Source organism: Haematobia irritans, chromosome 4 (assembly GCF_050003625.1).
Source record: "Haematobia irritans isolate KBUSLIRL chromosome 4, ASM5000362v1, whole genome shotgun sequence".
Taxonomy (NCBI): domain Eukaryota; kingdom Metazoa; phylum Arthropoda; class Insecta; order Diptera; family Muscidae; genus Haematobia; species Haematobia irritans.
The window spans coordinates 183,410,764-183,429,054 of NC_134400.1; the positions used below are offsets into that span (position 1 = coordinate 183,410,764).

At 35.6% G+C, this 18,291-nt stretch overlaps 4 protein-coding genes across 4 annotated transcripts; 3 read left to right on the plus strand and 1 right to left on the minus strand.

Annotated features, from left to right (window-relative positions):
• The first annotated feature begins 272 nt into the window (after nucleotides 1-272).
• On the plus strand, nucleotides 273-1,686 carry SsRbeta (signal sequence receptor beta). The gene is made up of 3 exons (XM_075303865.1): nucleotides 273-431; nucleotides 613-991; nucleotides 1,050-1,686. The coding sequence occupies exons 2-3, from the start codon at nucleotides 614-616 to the stop codon at nucleotides 1,245-1,247; spliced, it is 576 nt and encodes a 191-aa protein (XP_075159980.1). The 5' UTR covers nucleotides 273-431; nucleotide 613; the 3' UTR covers nucleotides 1,248-1,686.
• A 627-nt stretch (nucleotides 1,687-2,313) lies between these two features.
• LOC142233086 (tax1-binding protein 3 homolog) lies at nucleotides 2,314-4,391 on the minus strand. Its single transcript, XM_075303866.1, has 3 exons — nucleotides 4,234-4,391; nucleotides 4,038-4,166; nucleotides 2,314-3,806 (listed from the first exon to the last, which is right to left on the minus strand). The coding sequence occupies exons 1-3, from the start codon at nucleotides 4,285-4,287 to the stop codon at nucleotides 3,618-3,620; spliced, it is 372 nt and encodes a 123-aa protein (XP_075159981.1). The 5' UTR covers nucleotides 4,288-4,391; the 3' UTR covers nucleotides 2,314-3,617.
• A 2,141-nt stretch (nucleotides 4,392-6,532) lies between these two features.
• On the plus strand, nucleotides 6,533-8,590 carry LOC142235892 (uncharacterized). The gene has a single exon (XM_075307144.1). The coding sequence runs from the start codon at nucleotides 6,533-6,535 to the stop codon at nucleotides 8,588-8,590; it is 2,058 nt and encodes a 685-aa protein (XP_075163259.1).
• Nucleotides 8,591-13,646: 5,056 nt separating this feature from the next.
• On the plus strand, nucleotides 13,647-14,721 carry LOC142234268 (uncharacterized). Its single transcript, XM_075305361.1, has 2 exons — nucleotides 13,647-13,855; nucleotides 13,919-14,721. Exons 1-2 carry the CDS (start codon nucleotides 13,765-13,767, stop codon nucleotides 14,290-14,292), a joined length of 465 nt encoding a protein of 154 aa, XP_075161476.1. The 5' UTR covers nucleotides 13,647-13,764; the 3' UTR covers nucleotides 14,293-14,721.
• The last annotated feature ends 3,570 nt before the right edge of the window (nucleotides 14,722-18,291 follow it).

The window sequence follows — 18,291 nt, forward strand, 5'->3', positions numbered from 1 at the left end:
TCACATTGGTATTATTTTTTCGGGATCCCGAAAAATCCCGGGATTCAAAATAAAAAATCCCGGGATTCGGGATAAATCCCGTCCCGAAAATCCCGGGATTTCGGGACGGGATTTATCCCGAGTGACAGCCCTATCCGAAACTTATGGAATTCAAGATTAATAGGAATATTTTAAATTCTTTTAATAGAAGTAACCTCAATTATGTAGTGTTAAATCGTCGCAACTTAAGCGATTGTGTTTAATCTCACATACAAGTCAAAATTGACAGTTCACATCTGTAGCCATCGTGAAAATTCGTTGTGCTCACGAAGTTACACGTCACAACACTCAATCGTTTAGCATTGAAGAGGTGGTGAAACGTTGGATAGTAGACACCGGAGAATTGTATAGATCTTAATAGTTGAATTTATTAAATAAAATCGAATTATAATGTAAGTTAAAAGACATTTTTCAACCGTAAAGAAAATGAAAAGTTTTTGAACATCGATTGTTTCTAAATGCAATCAACTTTGGGATGAAAACTCATAGAATAAAATTCCTCCACGTCAACAACTTTACTTTTCCTTACGCTCTAATTTAAAACCTCCTAAATAATCTTTACTTGTTTCGCAGAATGTTCAAATTTTTGCTGATTTCCTTTGCCCTGTTGGCAGTGGCCAATTTAACTTTCGCCGAAGAATCTGAAACATCTGCACGCCTATTGGTCTCAAAACAAATTCTTAATAAGTATTTGGTGGAGAAGAGCGATTTGTTGGTGCGTTATACTCTTTACAACGTTGGCAATGGTGCCGCTACCAACATCAAATTGGTTGACAATGGCTTCCACCCAGAAGCTTTTGAAATTGTCGGAGGCAAACCTAGTGCCACAGTAGAACGTCTTGCTCCCCAAGCTAACTATACACACGTTGTTGTTGTGAGGCCAAAATCTCATGGCTATTTCAATTTCACCGCTGCTGAAGTGTCATACAAACCTGTTGAAGAAGCTGAAAAGGTAAGTTAATACTTTAAAACTTTCGCTATGGATGCATTGATAATTATTATTTTTTCAGATTCAATTGGCTGTAAGTTCCGAACCCGGTGAGGGCGGTATTGTCAATTTGGGTGAATTCAACAAACGTTTCTCTTCTCACTTCTTCGACTGGATTGCATTTGCCATCATGACTTTGCCTTCCTTGGCTATTCCATTGGCTTTGTGGCACTCATCAAAAAGCAAATATGAACGTCCTGGCAAAAACAAGAAACATTAAGTGATGTTTAGTAAATGCTTTCTTAAATAGAAGTTATTCCATCTTTCTTCAAAAAAAAACATTTCATCGATATCTTTAATTCCCTCCTGCAGTAAATTTCTTTGGTAGAAACCTATTCGTGCGCTTTCTGCGAAGGAATCCCTTGTTAGTACATTTCATAAAAGGAGAGAATTGAATGTTTATTAGTTATAGCCTGAAGAAATCGTTTTAGATTTATCAAAATGAAAGAAGTCAAACTTTGATTTACAAACACATCCATAATTTATGTATTTTTGTTTTTAAGACGACCGTTTGTAATCTTAATAGGTCCAGACAACAAGACCTAATGGAAGTGAATGGACACTTTTTACATAACGAACACATTTTTATTTATGGCGTGCATGCGTGTCGATTTTGTAATGCAATGTGAGATTTTTCTAATAAACAAATTAAAAATATATGTAAATGTGTGTTTTTCATATAGCAGTTTGTAATCAAACTATATTGGTATGATCTAGGAAAAATAGATGTACAATGTATGTAACATTTTGTAATAACTGACTTACGAAAAAGGGACCTCAGTAAAATTTCGTTACAATGGGTTATATGGACGCATTGATAGCTTTTTAATTTACAGATGGACAGATTATCTTAGAATGTGCCTTATCCTATGGTAAAGGGTAAAACAAATTTGAATTTCTTCCCTCGCCATAGTTTAATAAAACCAAACATTTGCAAAAAAACATACACTGTTTATTGAACTCATTTACTGTAGCTAGTCACAGAACAAATTATTCTTAAAAATTAATAATATTTTTTATATACTTTTAAAAACATATCCTGTATCACATAAAATTATATTAGGTTGTTTGTAAATATATATTTAGAAGTACATGACAGATCGCGTAGAAATATAACGATTTTTTGTTTATTTGTTATAAAAAATTAGATATTCAAGGGAATAATTAAAAATATCTCAACCAAACATTTTATTCCAAATTAGTGCAAAATAATTAACAATAAATTAATAAGCACTAACTTTTAGGTGTGGTAATTTTTTAAATTTAAATTTGTTTTAAATCACCAGTAAGCATAGCGTATAAGCAGACAATGGAATGCATTAATATTGAATTTGAATCTTAAGTATAAAACAATTACAATATATTTACGAATAACTACGGTAGATAAATGCATTTCAGGCTTAAACTCTATTAGTATCGGTTCTCATATTTGATTCATTTATATTTTTCAAAAACATATTTCTATAGCATTAAAATTTGGCCACGGCTTAGTATCTTATTTATTGGCTTTATAATCAAAAGAATAACAAAATTATAGATACGAAATAATGAAAAATAAACTGTACTTTACAGATAGATATAAAAGTAAAAATAATACCAAACATTCTGGGTATGAACAAACGTATTACGAACTAAAACTTGAGAGCAACGAGCATTTCACAAGAGCTTAATATTTACGATTATACAAGGACATTAAATGTTTTTTTTTTTCATTTTTCAAATCAAAGATACTTCAAAATTGCAAGTACTTCCAATTATATTCTAAGCAGCATTTCAGTTAAGATGTACATAGAAAACAAATGTATTTTGCAACACCGATCTGTTACTTTTTGTTTGGAACAAAATATTTCATATTACAGATTTTCTTTGTTGTTATTTCAAAGTATGTTTCCTCTAGGTTGATACTATGTGCAGTTTTCGAGGCGAAAAACAGCTTTTTCCGTTTACTTTTTTGAATCAATTTTAAAATTAAATTGTACATAATAAATGCTTTAGATCTTTCCCATCCAATTTTTTATGTTTTAATTTAGAGTTTTGGTGGAAACCCCGAACCCACCATAACGCATTACATTTTTAGATACAATTTTCCCTGTTATGAGAAGCATACACTAATGCAGCATTAGGTTCTATTTCATTTTGATAAAAATGAATTCAGCAATTCATTTTTATCAAAATGATCGATCTTGTCATAATCTTTGAATTTGCCTAAAATTACATTCGGAAACAGCTAATGTAAGTATAACCTCTTGATAAAAAATTTTGCTCTTCGCCTGAGTAGTTTAAATTTGAACCTTATGTATGTCCAAATATGTTACAGCTTCATTACGTTGAATTTTTAAAACAATGTAAAATTTCATTGAGGAAGCAGTGTGATAAAAATAGAGATCTTTTCTTGTAGCGAGATAGAGAGAGAGCAAATACTATAAATAATCTTCGTAATAGGTGGTATCATTACTTATACGGACAGTATTATAAGCATATTATCCATTTTGTGAACAAACGCAACATTCTATCGGGGAGCGTTCATTGTTTTAGAAAAATACACAATATTTATGATTGCATATATATAAAGAATACTTGAATGGTAGCTTTATGTAGATGTAACTCCTTTACGGGCCACTAACATGTTGAGGACAGGATGTTTTCGTATATAGCTTACAGCCTTTTTATGCGTGACCATGGTGAAATCATAGCCGTTACATTGTAGTATCTTATCATGAATACGAAGACCAGCCCTTGCTGCTGGACTGCCATCGTGAACTTCAGTCACATAGATTCCCTTGAAAACAAAGAGGAAAAGAAACAATGTGAATTACAAAACATGCTCACTTTTCTGATTTCCCTAAAACTTATATTATATTTATATATAATGAAAAAGAACAAAATAAAAATACAATCGCATAAACTATTTTACATGAAAATGTTTTACATTTCCATATATTAATGTTGCTCCGCCCACATGTTTTTCAATTTCATCCACCATAATACCAAGCCATTTGTCATAACTTACATAGTCCGTATATCCCTGAGGGCTCTTTTTGTAATCTTGATCAATACCACCACCAATTTTGAAACCGCACTTCAAAATTTCTCTTCCTTCTTGATCATAGTCTGTTTCTTTGTGGAGTGTTATAGGTATCTGAAAGTTGGACAAGACCAGAAAATAAACAACTGTCAACTTATTTAGGCTTCTAAATAAAACTCACACTTAAACATTCCATGGCCGTGCCGGCCTCATGTTGAAATGCCATTTTCGCCATTTTTTTACTGTTTTATTATATTTTCTTGAAATTGAAATTGTGTTTCTTGAAACTATTAGAAAGTTTTAATAGAGATGGCCGATAGAGATGATAATAATGTAAAACACATTAATAAATCTATGTAATCGATAAACGATTTCCACAGTAACTGTTTAAGTTCAAATGCCGTTTTTTTAGCTTTGTTCAGTCATATAATCATTTTCAAGTGTAATCCCTCCGTTAGGATTTGTCTATGCCTTTTTCTGCCTTTCGGTACGAAAATAAGGACATTTTCTAACGTCAAATGTCATCAACCCCCGCCTTTCGGCATCCAAGCTTTTTGTCATTCTCTTTTGAGACTCTCTCGCTTCTACGAAGGTAAATATTGTTTGACGAACAATAATTTATTAAATAAAGCCCATACATTTTGGTTCAAATTCTAAACCAGTGCCTTTTTATTTCTTTTCTACTTTTATGCCACGCATTCATTGGTCCTTCGAGCCGGATATTAATTGGAAAGAATTAATTCGCTCTTTTTATTTCTTCCTCGAAGGCAAAGGCTACTCCAATCAACAACAACAACAAGAAACGATCGACGATCACCATCCTCTACGAGGCATTTTCAATTTATTACACAAATATTTTTATTATCAACAACCAAGGTATGTACTTTCAGTGATAATTAAAAAGTGAGCATATCCTTCGGTGTAAATATAAATAAAACAGAAATAAACACTCGCCTACGGTCGCTTTACAACTCGTATTTTATATCGGTTGTACATTAAATCTCTACGAGAAAAAATTAAATTATCCGTCGGTCTTTAATACCCGGTTACATTGTCATTAAAGTGTTGAAAAGTGCGTTTAATTCCACTTTGTTTTCGTCCAAATATTCTACGTCAAAGTTGAATTCAATTTCGCTGTATTTTTCCATTTGATTACATTCATATTGTTGTGTTTTTTCTTTTGGTTTTTTGATCTTCGATCGGCATAGAAAAAACAAAAACAATTGCATTGGTTGTAAGCATTGGTTTGCCAATAGGCATCAATAGTAAAGTGTTATACAGTTGCCGTTCAACTTGCTATACACACGTACGCACACAGGTGTTACATCCAACATACGTTCGAACTGCATACACGTTGGTTTATTAGCGTGGGTCGCTTACGGCGCGAAATTATAAAAATAATTTTTTGCAAGTTCAATTGAGAAAAGTATTTATTGTTGATTCCTACGGATATCGGTCGTTTACTATTATCGTTCGTGTTACGTGGTAGTGTACCCTACGGTCGGTCGATATAAACAATAAAATAACAGTATTTATTATATATTATATTATCGTAATACTGACATATTTGAGTTTCCACGAAACTTTTTTATTTTTTATATTATTGTTGTTGTTGGACCTTACTGTTTCGTAGTGTGCATCTTACAGTCCGTGCACCCTACAATCGGTCAAGTTGACATTTTACAATTTAAAGTTCACGACTTTTCATTGTCTTGTAATTTTTCCATTTGACAAGTGATATTCACGATACACTTGCACAAATTTTGTGTATCTACGTACACTGGGAGAAATTTTGGATAATATATACACTGAGAGAAACTCTCTCGTAATATATAAAGTTTTCAATTTTTTCGACAATTCGCCACGCAAAAATTATTCTTTGTATTCTACGATACACTGAAAATATTTTTTGTATTCACGATACACTTGCAAAAATCTTTTGGAACACAGGGTACACTGGAAAAATATTGTAATATTTTCCAAATAAAGATTTTGCATATATTTCGCCACGCGAAAAAGGGTTTCTTGTATTTACGATACACTTGAAGAAACTTTACGTGTTTTCATACACTTGGAGAAATTTTTCGCCAATTTTTACAAAAAGTTAAAATACTTATAATTTACCTTATAGAGCTAATTTTAGCTGGTATTTCCAATACACTGTGAGGAAATTGGTGTATCGACGATACACTGTAAAAAATTGGTTGTACTCCGTACACTGTGAGAAATTTTCTGATCTCATTTTTTGTGTTTTTGTGGTAATTACGTTACCTTGTTTACATTTGTGGTACTTTCGGTACACTGCGAAAAATATTGTGTGTTGACGATACACATTTCGCATACACTGGAAAAAAAACTGCATTTTCATTTGTTCGACGACGAATCGAAGTAGCGTTTGGATCGATTTATACTCTTTTCGAGAGTTTTGGACATCACGTGTCAATTTTTTCGCCCTTTAAGTTTGACAGTACTTGATCATAATGACTACTACACCACTGACTGCTTTCACTAGAGCAACTGACGCAGTAGTCCGATTTGAAACGAAGTTTCACAGTTTGCGAGACGATGATTTAACCGCCTATAGACTAGAATGTCATGGTTCCGAGGCTAAGTCGTTGTGGGAAAAAGTTAAGAGCTTATTCGACGAATGTCTTGACTTTGTGTCCACACAGAGCAACGCAACCGAGGCAGTCGCCGCTGCTGACAGCAAATATGACGTGGCTTATAATTGTTATCTGAATGTCATGGAGTCAATTCAACGTAAATTGGAGGCACTACGTGCACCATCTAAGCATTCTGCTAAATCGTCTCGGTTGGAGGACCAAACATTACTTTTGAATGTTTCTCATAGGTCCGATGACTCACACAGTTCTTCCGTTAGCTCTAGGGGAGACAATAGTTCCTCCCACAGTCTCAATCTGCCGCCTTGTGATATAGATGTTTTTGACGGCGATTTTCTCAATTGGCCGACATTTAGAGATTTCTTCACAGCGGTATACATTAACAATAGCCGACTTAGCGATATTGAAAAATTGTGTCATTTACTCAAGAAAACCAGTGGTGAAGCTCGCGATGTGGTTTCGAAGTTTCCGCTCACGCATAGAAGCTTCGCTCTTGCGTGGAAGGCGCTAAAGGGTACTTATGATAATACCCGCCTATTGGTGAATCACCAACTCAAATTATTATTCAATTTACCAGTCTTGGAGTCTGAGACCAGTTCAGGACTGAAGAAACTACAACGTGGTATCTCGACATGCATTTCGACAATGTCCATCTACGATGTGGCCACTGACGATTGGGATCCCATTCTCGTCTTTTTATGCCTTCAGAGGTTGCCGAAATGTACTGTTACACTTTGGGAACAGAGTATTAAGGACAAGTCTGCTTTGTCTTCTTGGTCAGATTTGGACTTCTTTCTCACGGAAAGAATCCAGACATTGACATGTCTTCGCGATATCCGCGGCATTGACGCCAGGCCTCCTGCCAACAAAAGAATTCGCTCGCATTTCACGAATGCGAAAACGACTCGTTCCCCATCAAGTACGCCTCCTTCCTCCCAATCCTCTCCTGACAGATTATGCGTTCTCTGTCGACGACATCATCACCTCAGAACGTGTTCTAGGTTTCATAATCTTTCAGTTCGTGAGAGGATGAATATTATTAGGAGCCATCAGTGCTGCATGAATTGTCTGTCCCGCAGACATATTGCAGCTAATTGCCCCAGCGCATATGATTGCGGTAAATGTGGTAGAAGACACCACACTCTTTTGCATAGGGAAACATCGACTGGTCCCGGGACTGCTCCTATCGTTCCCGCACCAGTTTCACGGAATCCCGTACCGGTGCCAGTGGATGCCAATGGACCTTCTACATCGACAGGCATTGTGTCAGGGACGTCCAGTAGACAGGTATTCCACACTTCGCGTACTGGAAATGTATTATTAGGAACTGCAATGGTGAATATCGTTCACCAGGGTATCACGTATCCTGCTAGGGCCTTAATAGATCCCGCTTCGGAATCATCCTTTATTACGGAAGGATTGCGGAACCGACTTGGACTGAGTACGTCTTCGACTTCGGCTACAATTTCTGGTGTGAATCAAAGTGTTTCGATCACGTCGAGAGAACTTTGTTCACTTTGCATTGGTACCCCACTAGATGAGTCGCTCCTACTGGAGACTACAGCGTATGTTCTTCCGAACATTTCCGGCAACCTGCCATCCTTTTCTCTAGATCGTGACATTGTGTCTAGTATGCCAAATCTACGTTTGGATGACCCCTGTTGTCGTCCTGTTGACCTGCTTTTGGGCGCGGATCTTTATCCGAAAATTGTGTTGGAGGGTACGCGAACGAATATTTTGGGATCATTACTAGCACAAAACACAGTCTTCGGCTGGGTTGTCACGGGTCCTATCCCTTCTTCGAATATTTCAGTCTACACGACTGCTGTGGACCTCTCCGAGGGGACTAGTCTTGACGAGACACGTCTCCGCACTTTGGGAACTAGAAGGACTTCCCCGACGTCCTCTCTTATCTGATTCAGATAAGCTTTGCGGGTAAAATTATGAAAAGACAAACCGACGGGATTCTGAGTGAAGATACTCTTCATCTCAAAACTTATTTCTCCGGACAAATCAGAAATCAAGGACGGGTTGCCTGACACACTTTCTTCGAAATGAGGCATTCTTCTTGTGAAAACCATGAATTAAGACGATTCACCACGACTTTGTCCGGGGGTATATATTGTTATACCATATGGGGCCAGTTTAGGTTACGCCTACGAATGAGGAGAAGACAATTTAACTTCGATTGGTTTTCACTGCCTTGAATGACATTTTTACACGTCGGTCCGACTCAACAATCAGACTTGTTTCTCCTCGTTTTGAGTTGGAGGTTGTATAAATTCGTATACAATTGCGATATCACACAGATGTATACAGACATATATATGTTGACCCGTTCTAGATTTTTCATCATTGAATACAACTACGATATTCTCTGCAAATACTATCCAGGACTTTTTATTTAATTAAACAGTGACTTTGACATATTTTACCATTGGCTGACGGCACGGAGAATGAGTTTCCTCTTTATGCATACGTCCTACGGGGGTGCATGTACGTTGACGACGTATTGACGGGGTACCATAATTTGAATAATGCGTCTGGTTCAAGGGGCAATATACACCATAATTCTGAGCTGTCTTCTCACATAGAGCGCGACGCTATTTTACCACTACTGGTTTTGACAATGGGATTATGTGGAATGCTTTACAGGTCACGCCTTGATGATAACCCACGGTTATATTTACAAAACTGTCTGCTTTTCTACGAAAGCGGTAACTTTACATGCTACTTTTGATTTGTCCACGACATTCTCGACGAGAACTATTACTCCCCACTACGTGGAAATTATGTCGTCTTCGCGATGTTCATCCGGGTACTAACGGTCGTCGTTTGTTCAAATGGATTACATCCTTGTCTTTTAGGGAGTTAATATAGGTCTATCTGTCGCGTTATGCTCGCGTCCTCCCTAGTTTTTGTTACGTGAAAAATCTTTGGGTTGATGGCCGCGTTCGAATCGCAATAGATCGGACTACAAGTTGTAAGGCGACCTACGGTTTCTGGTCACCCTGACCATTATGTTAATTTGGTTTTCCGTTCCGAAATCTTTCTATATTTTCATAGATAGAAAACATAGCAAAGATGGCTGCTACCCTTCCAGAGTCTGAGGACGACGTCCCCATGTTGGATGAGGAACGGGAGATTAATTCTAGCATCGCACCCCTTGCCGATGAACATACCATCAGTACGACTACTGATTCTGCCATTCTGGCCGACAATGTTGCAACAGCAACCAATAAAAAACCGTTCACGACGGCTTCTGGGGTTCCTCCAGGAGAATTGTTTGTGGCTTCGCCACCCCATATCACACTTGGGTGTAAGGTAGTCTTCAACTGCCTTCTGACTTTACGAGTCCTCGACACCCGGCTCTTCCGAGTCAAATTTTTTAAAAAAATTTTTAATAACAACGATCGGGCTTGACGAGTCCATTTACGATCGCGTGCTTAACGAGCACATTTGTAAATAATATGTTTTGGAAAAAATGAAACATGAATTGGACACCATAACAAGAGAAAAAAAAAGAATTGAACTAAAATAAAATGCTCTTTTTTGTAAACTGAAATGTACATCCTGTATACTTTCATTATGTAACATGTAAATATTATTTAACTTATTTTTAAATTTTGCAACATGGCTGGATGTTGCAAGGCGGGCGGCAATGTTTAAGTTCAAATGCCGTTTTTTTAGCTTTGTTCAGTCATATAATCATTTTCAAGTGTAATCCCTCCGTTAGGATTTGTCTATGCCTTTTTCTGCCTTTCGGTACGAAAATAAGGACATTTTCTAACGTCAAATGTCATCAACCCCCGCCTTTCGGCATCCAAGCTTTTTGTCATTCTCTTTTGAGACTCTCTCGCTTCTACGAAGGTAAATATTGTTTGACGAACAATAATTTATTAAATAAAGCCCATACATTTTGGTTCAAATTCTAAACCAGTGCCTTTTTATTTCTTTTCTACTTTTATGCCACGCATTCAGTAACAGTGTTGCCAAGCTCTAAATATGTAAATAATAAATGTACCCAACAAACACAAGGATGAGCATTTTTCATAGGTAACGCCATATCAATTTGATAGTGAATCCCATTTTCAACATTAATTCAAATGGCCTTGCAAATTGCTTGCTTTCGACAAATTTTCCAAAAAAGGCCGGTACTCCGAAAATATACAAAGGATCAGAGGAGTAGCAGATTAATTGCCCAAGGAAAAATAAAATGTTAATTTTGTAATATCAAGCAGCAAGTACCAACATAATTCAATATCGCACCCTGTTACCTAAATAAACACCGCTTTCTATGTGCGAAATAATGGTTTCTATAAATTTTTTTCGTAATGCTTAGTACTAAGTTCGTTTCTGCGAAAAACGAATATATTCATCTATCTCCGTAAATAGGACATCAAACCCAGGTGTGTTAACATATTTATGCGAAATAATATGCCTGCCTATTTTTTCGTTTTTTTATATGGAGTGTAACAGTTTTTCGTGCGAAAACATGATCTTAGTACTAGGCTTAAGAATGAACATAGTACCGGCCTAAAAGGCCGGTATGCACCTCTAGCGAAATTTTCGGTAGCAAAAATTTATTTAAGTCTACAACAAAAAAACAGGGCTGTGTACACAAATTTTAAACCAGCTAATCGCTTTTAAAAATTGTTAATATATGATCCAAATATTCCTTAAATAAATTGTTTATTATTTACAGACCTTTTAAAACTTTTACGCACACAATGATTGTAATAAATTAAAAGTTTGCTGCCAAAATATACTTTGACAACCCTGTTATTTTCATTAGAGGTGCGTATCAGCTTACGAAATTGAACGCTACCGAAAATTTCGTTAGCATAAATAGCAATGCATTTCTTATGGGAATGAAATTTTTCGCTAGAGGTGCATACCGGCCTAAAGGGTTGAAGCATTAAAATGAAATTTAGTTTGAAAAGTTGTTGCTAATATGTTGAGAAATTGTTGCTAACGTGTTGAATTCTACTGTTGAGGGAAATGTCTGTTTTTTGTTGAGAACGCGATATTCTCAATAATTTCTCAAATTGAATTCTAATCTAATTCTTTGAAAAATTATTTGAATGCGTGTTGAATATAAACATTTCTCTAATGCTTGTGTTTATTGGGTACTAAAGGGTGATTCTTTTGAGGTTAGGATTTTCATGCATTAGTATTTGACAGATCACGTGGGATTTCAGACATGGTGTCAAAGAGAAAGATGCTCAGTATGCTTTGACATTTTATCATGAATAGACTTACGATCTGCCACAACGTCGAATTTTCAGTGAATGGGCCCTAGAAAAGTTGGCAGAAAATCCGCTTTTTTATCGACAAATTTTGTTCAGCGATGAGGCTCATTTCTGGTTGAATGGCTACGTAAATAAGCAAAATTGCCGCATTTGGAGTGAAGAGCAACCAGAAGCCGTTCAAGAACTGCCCATGCATCCCGAAAAATTCACTGTTTGGTGTGGTTTGTACGCTGGTGGAATCATTGGACCGTATTTTTTCAAAGATGCTGTTGGACGCAACGTTACGGTGAATGGCGATCGCTATCGTTCGATGCTAACAAACTTTTTGTTGCCAAAAATGGAAGAACTGAACTTGGTTGACATGTGGTTTCAACAAGATGGCGCTACATGCCACACAGCTCGCGATTATATGGCCATTTTGAGGGAAAACTTCGGAGAACAATTCATCTCAAGAAATGGACCGGTAAGTTGGCCACCAAGATCATGCGATTTGACGCCTTTAGACTATTTTTTGTGGGGCTACGTCAAGTCTAAAGTCTACAGAAATAAGCCAGCAACTATTCCAGCTTTGGAAGACAACATTTCCGAAGAAATTCGGGCTATTCCGGCCGAAATGCTCGAAAAAGTTGCCCAAAATTGGACTTTCCGAATGGACCACCTAAGACGCAGCCGCGGTCAACATTTAAATGAAATTATCTTCAAAAAGTAAATGTCATGGACCAATCTAACGTTTCAAATATGAGATTTTGCAAATTTTATGCGTTTTTTTTTTAAAAAAAGTTATCAAGCTCTTAACAAATCACCCTTTAGTACTCTATTTTATTCGTTTAGTGTTACCATCCCGTAAGACAAACGCCATCGCCATACCCTGCCAACATTTTTTAGATTTGCCGGCGCTTCTGAGAATCCCCACCTTGTCGAAAACAATCGTATACGACATCCAAAACTCGTCGGAAAAGCCCCGTCACTATTGAGAAGTTATACCACGCCAAGTTACTACAAAAAAGTATCGCATGAGTGCAATTAGGTGCCTTTTTTAATAAATTTAGAACGACGCAAATAAGAGCCCCTACAAACAATCAGAAAAGTGCATTTTAAGATAGTTGTAAAAGAATCGTTGTGGTCAAGTAAAACACGTTGTTTAGATGTTTATTAATTTGATTAGACATTAAAAAATCTTATAAATACAACATTTATACCACTATCACAACAAAGTTAACATAATTTTTTCATTAATAATAGAATGATGTTGATTTACAAGTGGAAATTTACATGTTGCAGCGTCTATCAGCCAGTGTTTTTATTCTCGATGGAGGCAGCGTGTCTGTAAAATATCTGAAAAACAATCACTTTATTCCATTTGGAAAGTCAAAAATTGTTCACCAATATAACTTCTACAATTTTAAGCGAAATAACTATGTTTTCAGCACTTCATTATCGGTTTTATTTAAATATATTATCACAAGCTACTTTCGTTTGGTGTTTCACAAAATATAAAATGGTTCTTCTAACAGTAATGATGGCAAAATACTTTCATGTACATTTTGTACTTTTTGATATGCTTCTCCCATCACAGTTGGCGATTGATGTATTGACTTTTACGAGTCTGTGGAACCGATGAGGATGAAGTGGAACTTTGAAATGCTAGCAGGGTAATTGCAAATATTTTTTTCCTGGTTATTATACCAGTTTTGGAAAGCGTTTGATCAGGACTGTGGCAACACTTGACTTTGGTTAATCAAAGTGTCATCACTAGGTGCATTAATAACTGTTATACAAAAGACTAATTTATTCTTCAAATTATTATTATTATTATTCTTCAAATTTAAAACAATAAACATGTCTGAACCAAATGCTCCCAAAGAGCTTCCTCCTTCATACGAAGAGGTAATGAACACATCTGCTGATACAACACCAACAACACAGCAGGGTAATTAGGAAACAGATATTGGGGACACACATATAAACTAATTTGATTTTCTTTCAAAAAAAGGCAAGTATCCTAATCCAAATGTTGGCGTCACGGAGGGAGCAAATCAAACACAACAACAATACTATGCTCCACATGCAAACCAATCATATGTTGCCGGAACCTTTTATCCAAGTGCCCCTGCGTCTCAAACTGGATATCAATCCTATGGGGCTTTTGAATCAACTCCGGTGAGCGTAGTTATTCAACCGCCATCTATAACACAAACACCAAATATAATAGTAGTTGGTGGTTGTCCAGCATGTCGGATTGGCATATTGGAGGACTCATATCCGCTGTGTGGTCTTTTGTGTGCCCTTGTTTTCTTTCCAGTGGGAATCCTATGTTGCTTGGCTATGAAAAATAAACGTTGTTCTAATTGCGGTACAGAATTTTAGACGTCCAAAACTACAATTTCGAAGGGTGGGGTAATCACCCAGTTAAAGGAGCCAATTCCAAGCATTTTTAAAACAAATGAAAATCCCGTGAAGCTTTATATCATCATAATTACGTAAATTTTAAAGGATTGATATTCTAAGAAGCATTGCAGGCTTTGCAAAAGCCTATAAAATTAATATCTGCTAAAATTTTATAAAATTTCATTAGACTTCGTTTGCACCGGAGGATATGCTGTAAATATCCAGAAAGCTAAATCGTTCTGGATATGACCTACGTATACGTTTTTTATATCTTTTGGACAAACAATTTTTTTCTATTTGTTGTTTAGTTATACATTTATAGTAATATATCTATACACCGTATATTCCTAGTAAGTATGATTCATTCTATTATTACGAAATAAAATTATATACAATAATGTCAAGTCATTCATGCACTTCTAGCTATGAATTTATAAAAACAGATATAAGCTAAAAGATCGATTTTAAACCATAACACTTTGTTCAAAGTTTTTGGTCTAGCGAATAAGAATTCTTAGAATTCTTAAGATTCAAAATGTTACACAACGGACTTCAGGAACTAAAGGGCGTCACCTACTTATAGATACAATAATATTTATATAAATAAGTTTATAAATATGTCATATCGTTCCATCCTTTGATATGTACCGCTTCCGCGATGAAAACCAGCTTATTTCCGTGGTTACTCTTTTGAACTAGCTTTAAAACTTTTCCATCCATGATACGAAAAGATTTGATAAAATGTAATCGTTTTCATACATAATTTTGCACTTCTAAAGTTACTGTTTTGGTGGAAATCCCGAAGATACTACACACCTTAATAGCAAACAAAAAGTTTGCTGATCGCAACAGGACTGGAAAATAAAAAAAAAACTTGTGGGTAATACTTTCCTTTCTGATATAAAACGATTCGATTTTGGGGCATTAGTTAAGATACCCAAAATTTTCACGGGTCCATTATCATAAGGAGTGGGAGTAGAGACGATTAGATTTGCAATTAGATAACTTCTGTATGTTTTCTCCATTAGAAGAAATGTTCTCTCGCACTATAGAAATGTTCCCTCTCATGTATTGTCAGGCGTGCATAGATTTTTTTGGCTTTTCAATGATTCAATAGATCAAGTTTCTTAATCTTTTTAGTGGACTTTCATATATTTTATCACCCAATAGAAACTATATGAAAATTTGATAACAAAAGATTTATTTGATAATAGATTCCGTGAAACCAAGAAAATATCCGATAAACTCCAGCGTTTTTCGTATGAGTTTATCAATAAAGGTGGGTATTATGTTCGAGTTTAGTCGCTAAAACCGAAATCAGTAAAAACAGTGTGCAATTGTACCTCTTTGATGCAAATTTTATTAAAACTTAATGGGGAATATCCCAAAGCAACTTTTCACAAAATATATATTCTTTCTTAATTGGATTATTAGAGAAAAGTAATCGTGAAAAATTGCGATTTTAGCGGCTAAACTCGAACTTAATAACCATCTTAAAAATGAATTCACTACATTTTTTTCAATGAAATAGTTCAAATTTTGATCAATTACAAAATTTTGCATCAGCAGTTTCCATTGTATTGCAAAAGCAGTATTAGTTAACCGTTTTACCCCCATTTTCATGAAGCTCCGTTAATGCTTCATAAATCTGAGTACTATGTTCAGTTTTCAAGCTGAAAACCAGCTTGTTTTCACGGTTACTTTCTTAATTAATTTAGAAATATAAAATTATATGCAATCCATTGCTTGGATCTTTTCCATCCATTATTTGGAAAGACTTGATCAAAATTTAATCGTCTTCATAAATATATTTGTACTTTAATTTAATTTTTTGTTGAAAAAAATCGAACGTTGTACTCACCTTTAACTAACGAACTTTTTAACCGTACTATGGACATATATGTCGTCTTACCTATGTATCCCATCTAACAGTTAGGAACTTAACTACTGAACATTTTTCAGTCGAAGTTAACCGAAGAGAAGATATTTGCAAATTACTTTCTGTTAGGTTAGGTTATGGAGGATGACACGAAACCGTGCTAAGCGGAGAATACTCCTCAGGCTGCATTCTCGCAAGTCGGTCATAGTCTGAAAGAAATAAGAGCCCGGTATCTTCTTCTGAAAGATAGCGCTTGGCACTGGAACAGAAAGTGAAATTAATTTTCCGTAATCTCAGTGTCCAGACACCACCTACAAATATCATCATTCGATCCTCTGGGAAACTTTCTGTTAACTGGCAGTTAAAGCCTAACTGAGCTTCATGAAAATGGCCGTTATCAGACTACAACTGCTGAAATTTATTATTTTTCTGTTGTTAGTCAATTTTCTTATTGTGTAAGTAACTTGATGTGTGTCGAACTTACCGTGTTTTTATTTCCAAATCAATCCAACAATCCCCAAAGGAATTTCCTGTCGGCTATTATTAGTCAACATATCATAGTCCCTTTTATACACTAGGCCAAGTATGAAATTGACAAAAACCTACATCAATATGTAATGCCGTAGAAGATTTATTATGTAACCACAACGAAAATTAACTTAGCTAAAGGAAAACTTATAAAAATTCAGTAAATGTTTTTTAGTTCACTAACTAAGAAATGGGAAGGATTTTTCCTTAAATAAATTTCCAACACAGTAGTTAATGCATCGTTGATTCTATTATAAAAATACATAGACAATATAAAAATCTTACTACGAAATGTGGACAATTTACTAAGAAAAAATTTTGTATGGAAAAAAATTTTTGTAGTAAAAATTAACTTAACGACATTACCGATTCGTATGATGGCTTCCTACAGATTATTTCCCTTTTTATTATAAGTTGGAGTGTTTTTCCTCACATTGAACATTTTAGATAAAGTAGAATAAAAAGTAGTTAATATAATCCTTGACGGGTGTATATAATTTTTTATAGATTCCTCATAGATTTGGTAAAGGGTGATTTGTTAAGAGCTTGATAACTTTTTTTAAAAAAAAAACGCATAACATTTGCAAAATCTCATCGGTTCTTTATTTGAAACGTTAGATTGGTCCATGACATTTACTTTTTTAAGATAATTTCATTTAAATGTTGGCCGCGGCTGCGTCTTAGGTGGTCCATTCGGAAAGTCCAATTTTGGGCAACTTTTTCGAGCATTTCGGCCGGAATAGCCCGAATTTCTTCGGAAATGTTGTCTTCCAAAGCTGGAATAGTTGCTGGCTTATTTCTGTAGACTTTAGACTTGACGTAGCCCCACAAAAAATAGTCTAAAGGCGTCAAATCGCATGATCTTGGTGGCCAACTTACCGGTCCATTTCTTGAGATGAATTGTTCTCCGAAGTTTTCCCTCAAAATGGCCATAGAATCGCGAGCTGTGTGGCATGTAGCGCCATCTTGTTGAAACCACATGTCAACCAAGTTCAGTTCTTCCATTTTTGGCAACAAAAAGTTTGTTAGCATCGAACGATAGCGATCGCCATTCACCGTAACGTTGCGTCCAACAGCATCTTTGAAAAAATACGGTCCAATGATTCCACCAGCGTACAAACCACACCAAACAGTGCATTTTTCGGGATGCATGGGCAGTTCTTGAACGGCTTCTGGTTGCTCTTCACTCCAAATGCGGCAATTTTGCTTATTTACGTAGCCATTCAACCAGAAATGAGCCTCATCGCTGAACAAAATTTGTCGATAAAAAAGCGGATTTTCTGCCACTGATTTTGGTAATAAAATTCAATGATTTGCAAGCGTTGCTCGTTAGTAAGTCTATTCATGATGAAATGTCAAAGCATACTGAGCATCTTTCTCTTTGACACCATGTCTGAAATCCCACGTGATCTGTCAAATACTAATGCATGAAAATCCTAACCTCAAAAGAATCACCCTTTATATTTATACCCTTCACCATAGGAAGGGGGCATACCAACTTTGTTGTTGTTGTAACAGTTTTTAATGTAGTTTCATCCATTTTGTTCTATGCTTGTGTAGTTCAGCTGGTA

Bases quoted from the DNA above. Each gene is read 5' to 3' on its own strand.
- SsRbeta (XM_075303865.1), top strand. From the start codon at position 614: ATGTTCAAATTTTTGCTGATTTCCTTTGCCCTGTTGGCAGTGGCCAAT. The intron at 992-1,049 runs GTAAGTTAATAC...TTATTTTTTCAG, and splicing joins CTGTTGAAGAAGCTGAAAAG to ATTCAATTGGCTGTAAGTTC.
- LOC142233086 (XM_075303866.1), bottom strand. From the start codon at position 4,287: ATGGCGAAAATGGCATTTCAACATGAGGCCGGCACGGCCATGGAATGT. The intron at 4,167-4,233 runs GTGAGTTTTATT...TCCAACTTTCAG, and splicing joins CGGCCATGGAATGTTTAAGT to ATACCTATAACACTCCACAA. The intron at 3,807-4,037 runs GTAAGTTATGAC...TTTGTTTTCAAG, and splicing joins CTCAGGGATATACGGACTAT to GGAATCTATGTGACTGAAGT.
- LOC142235892 (XM_075307144.1), top strand. From the start codon at position 6,533: ATGACTACTACACCACTGACTGCTTTCACTAGAGCAACTGACGCAGTA.
- LOC142234268 (XM_075305361.1), top strand. From the start codon at position 13,765: ATGTCTGAACCAAATGCTCCCAAAGAGCTTCCTCCTTCATACGAAGAG. The intron at 13,856-13,918 runs GTAATTAGGAAA...TTTCAAAAAAAG, and splicing joins AACACCAACAACACAGCAGG to GCAAGTATCCTAATCCAAAT.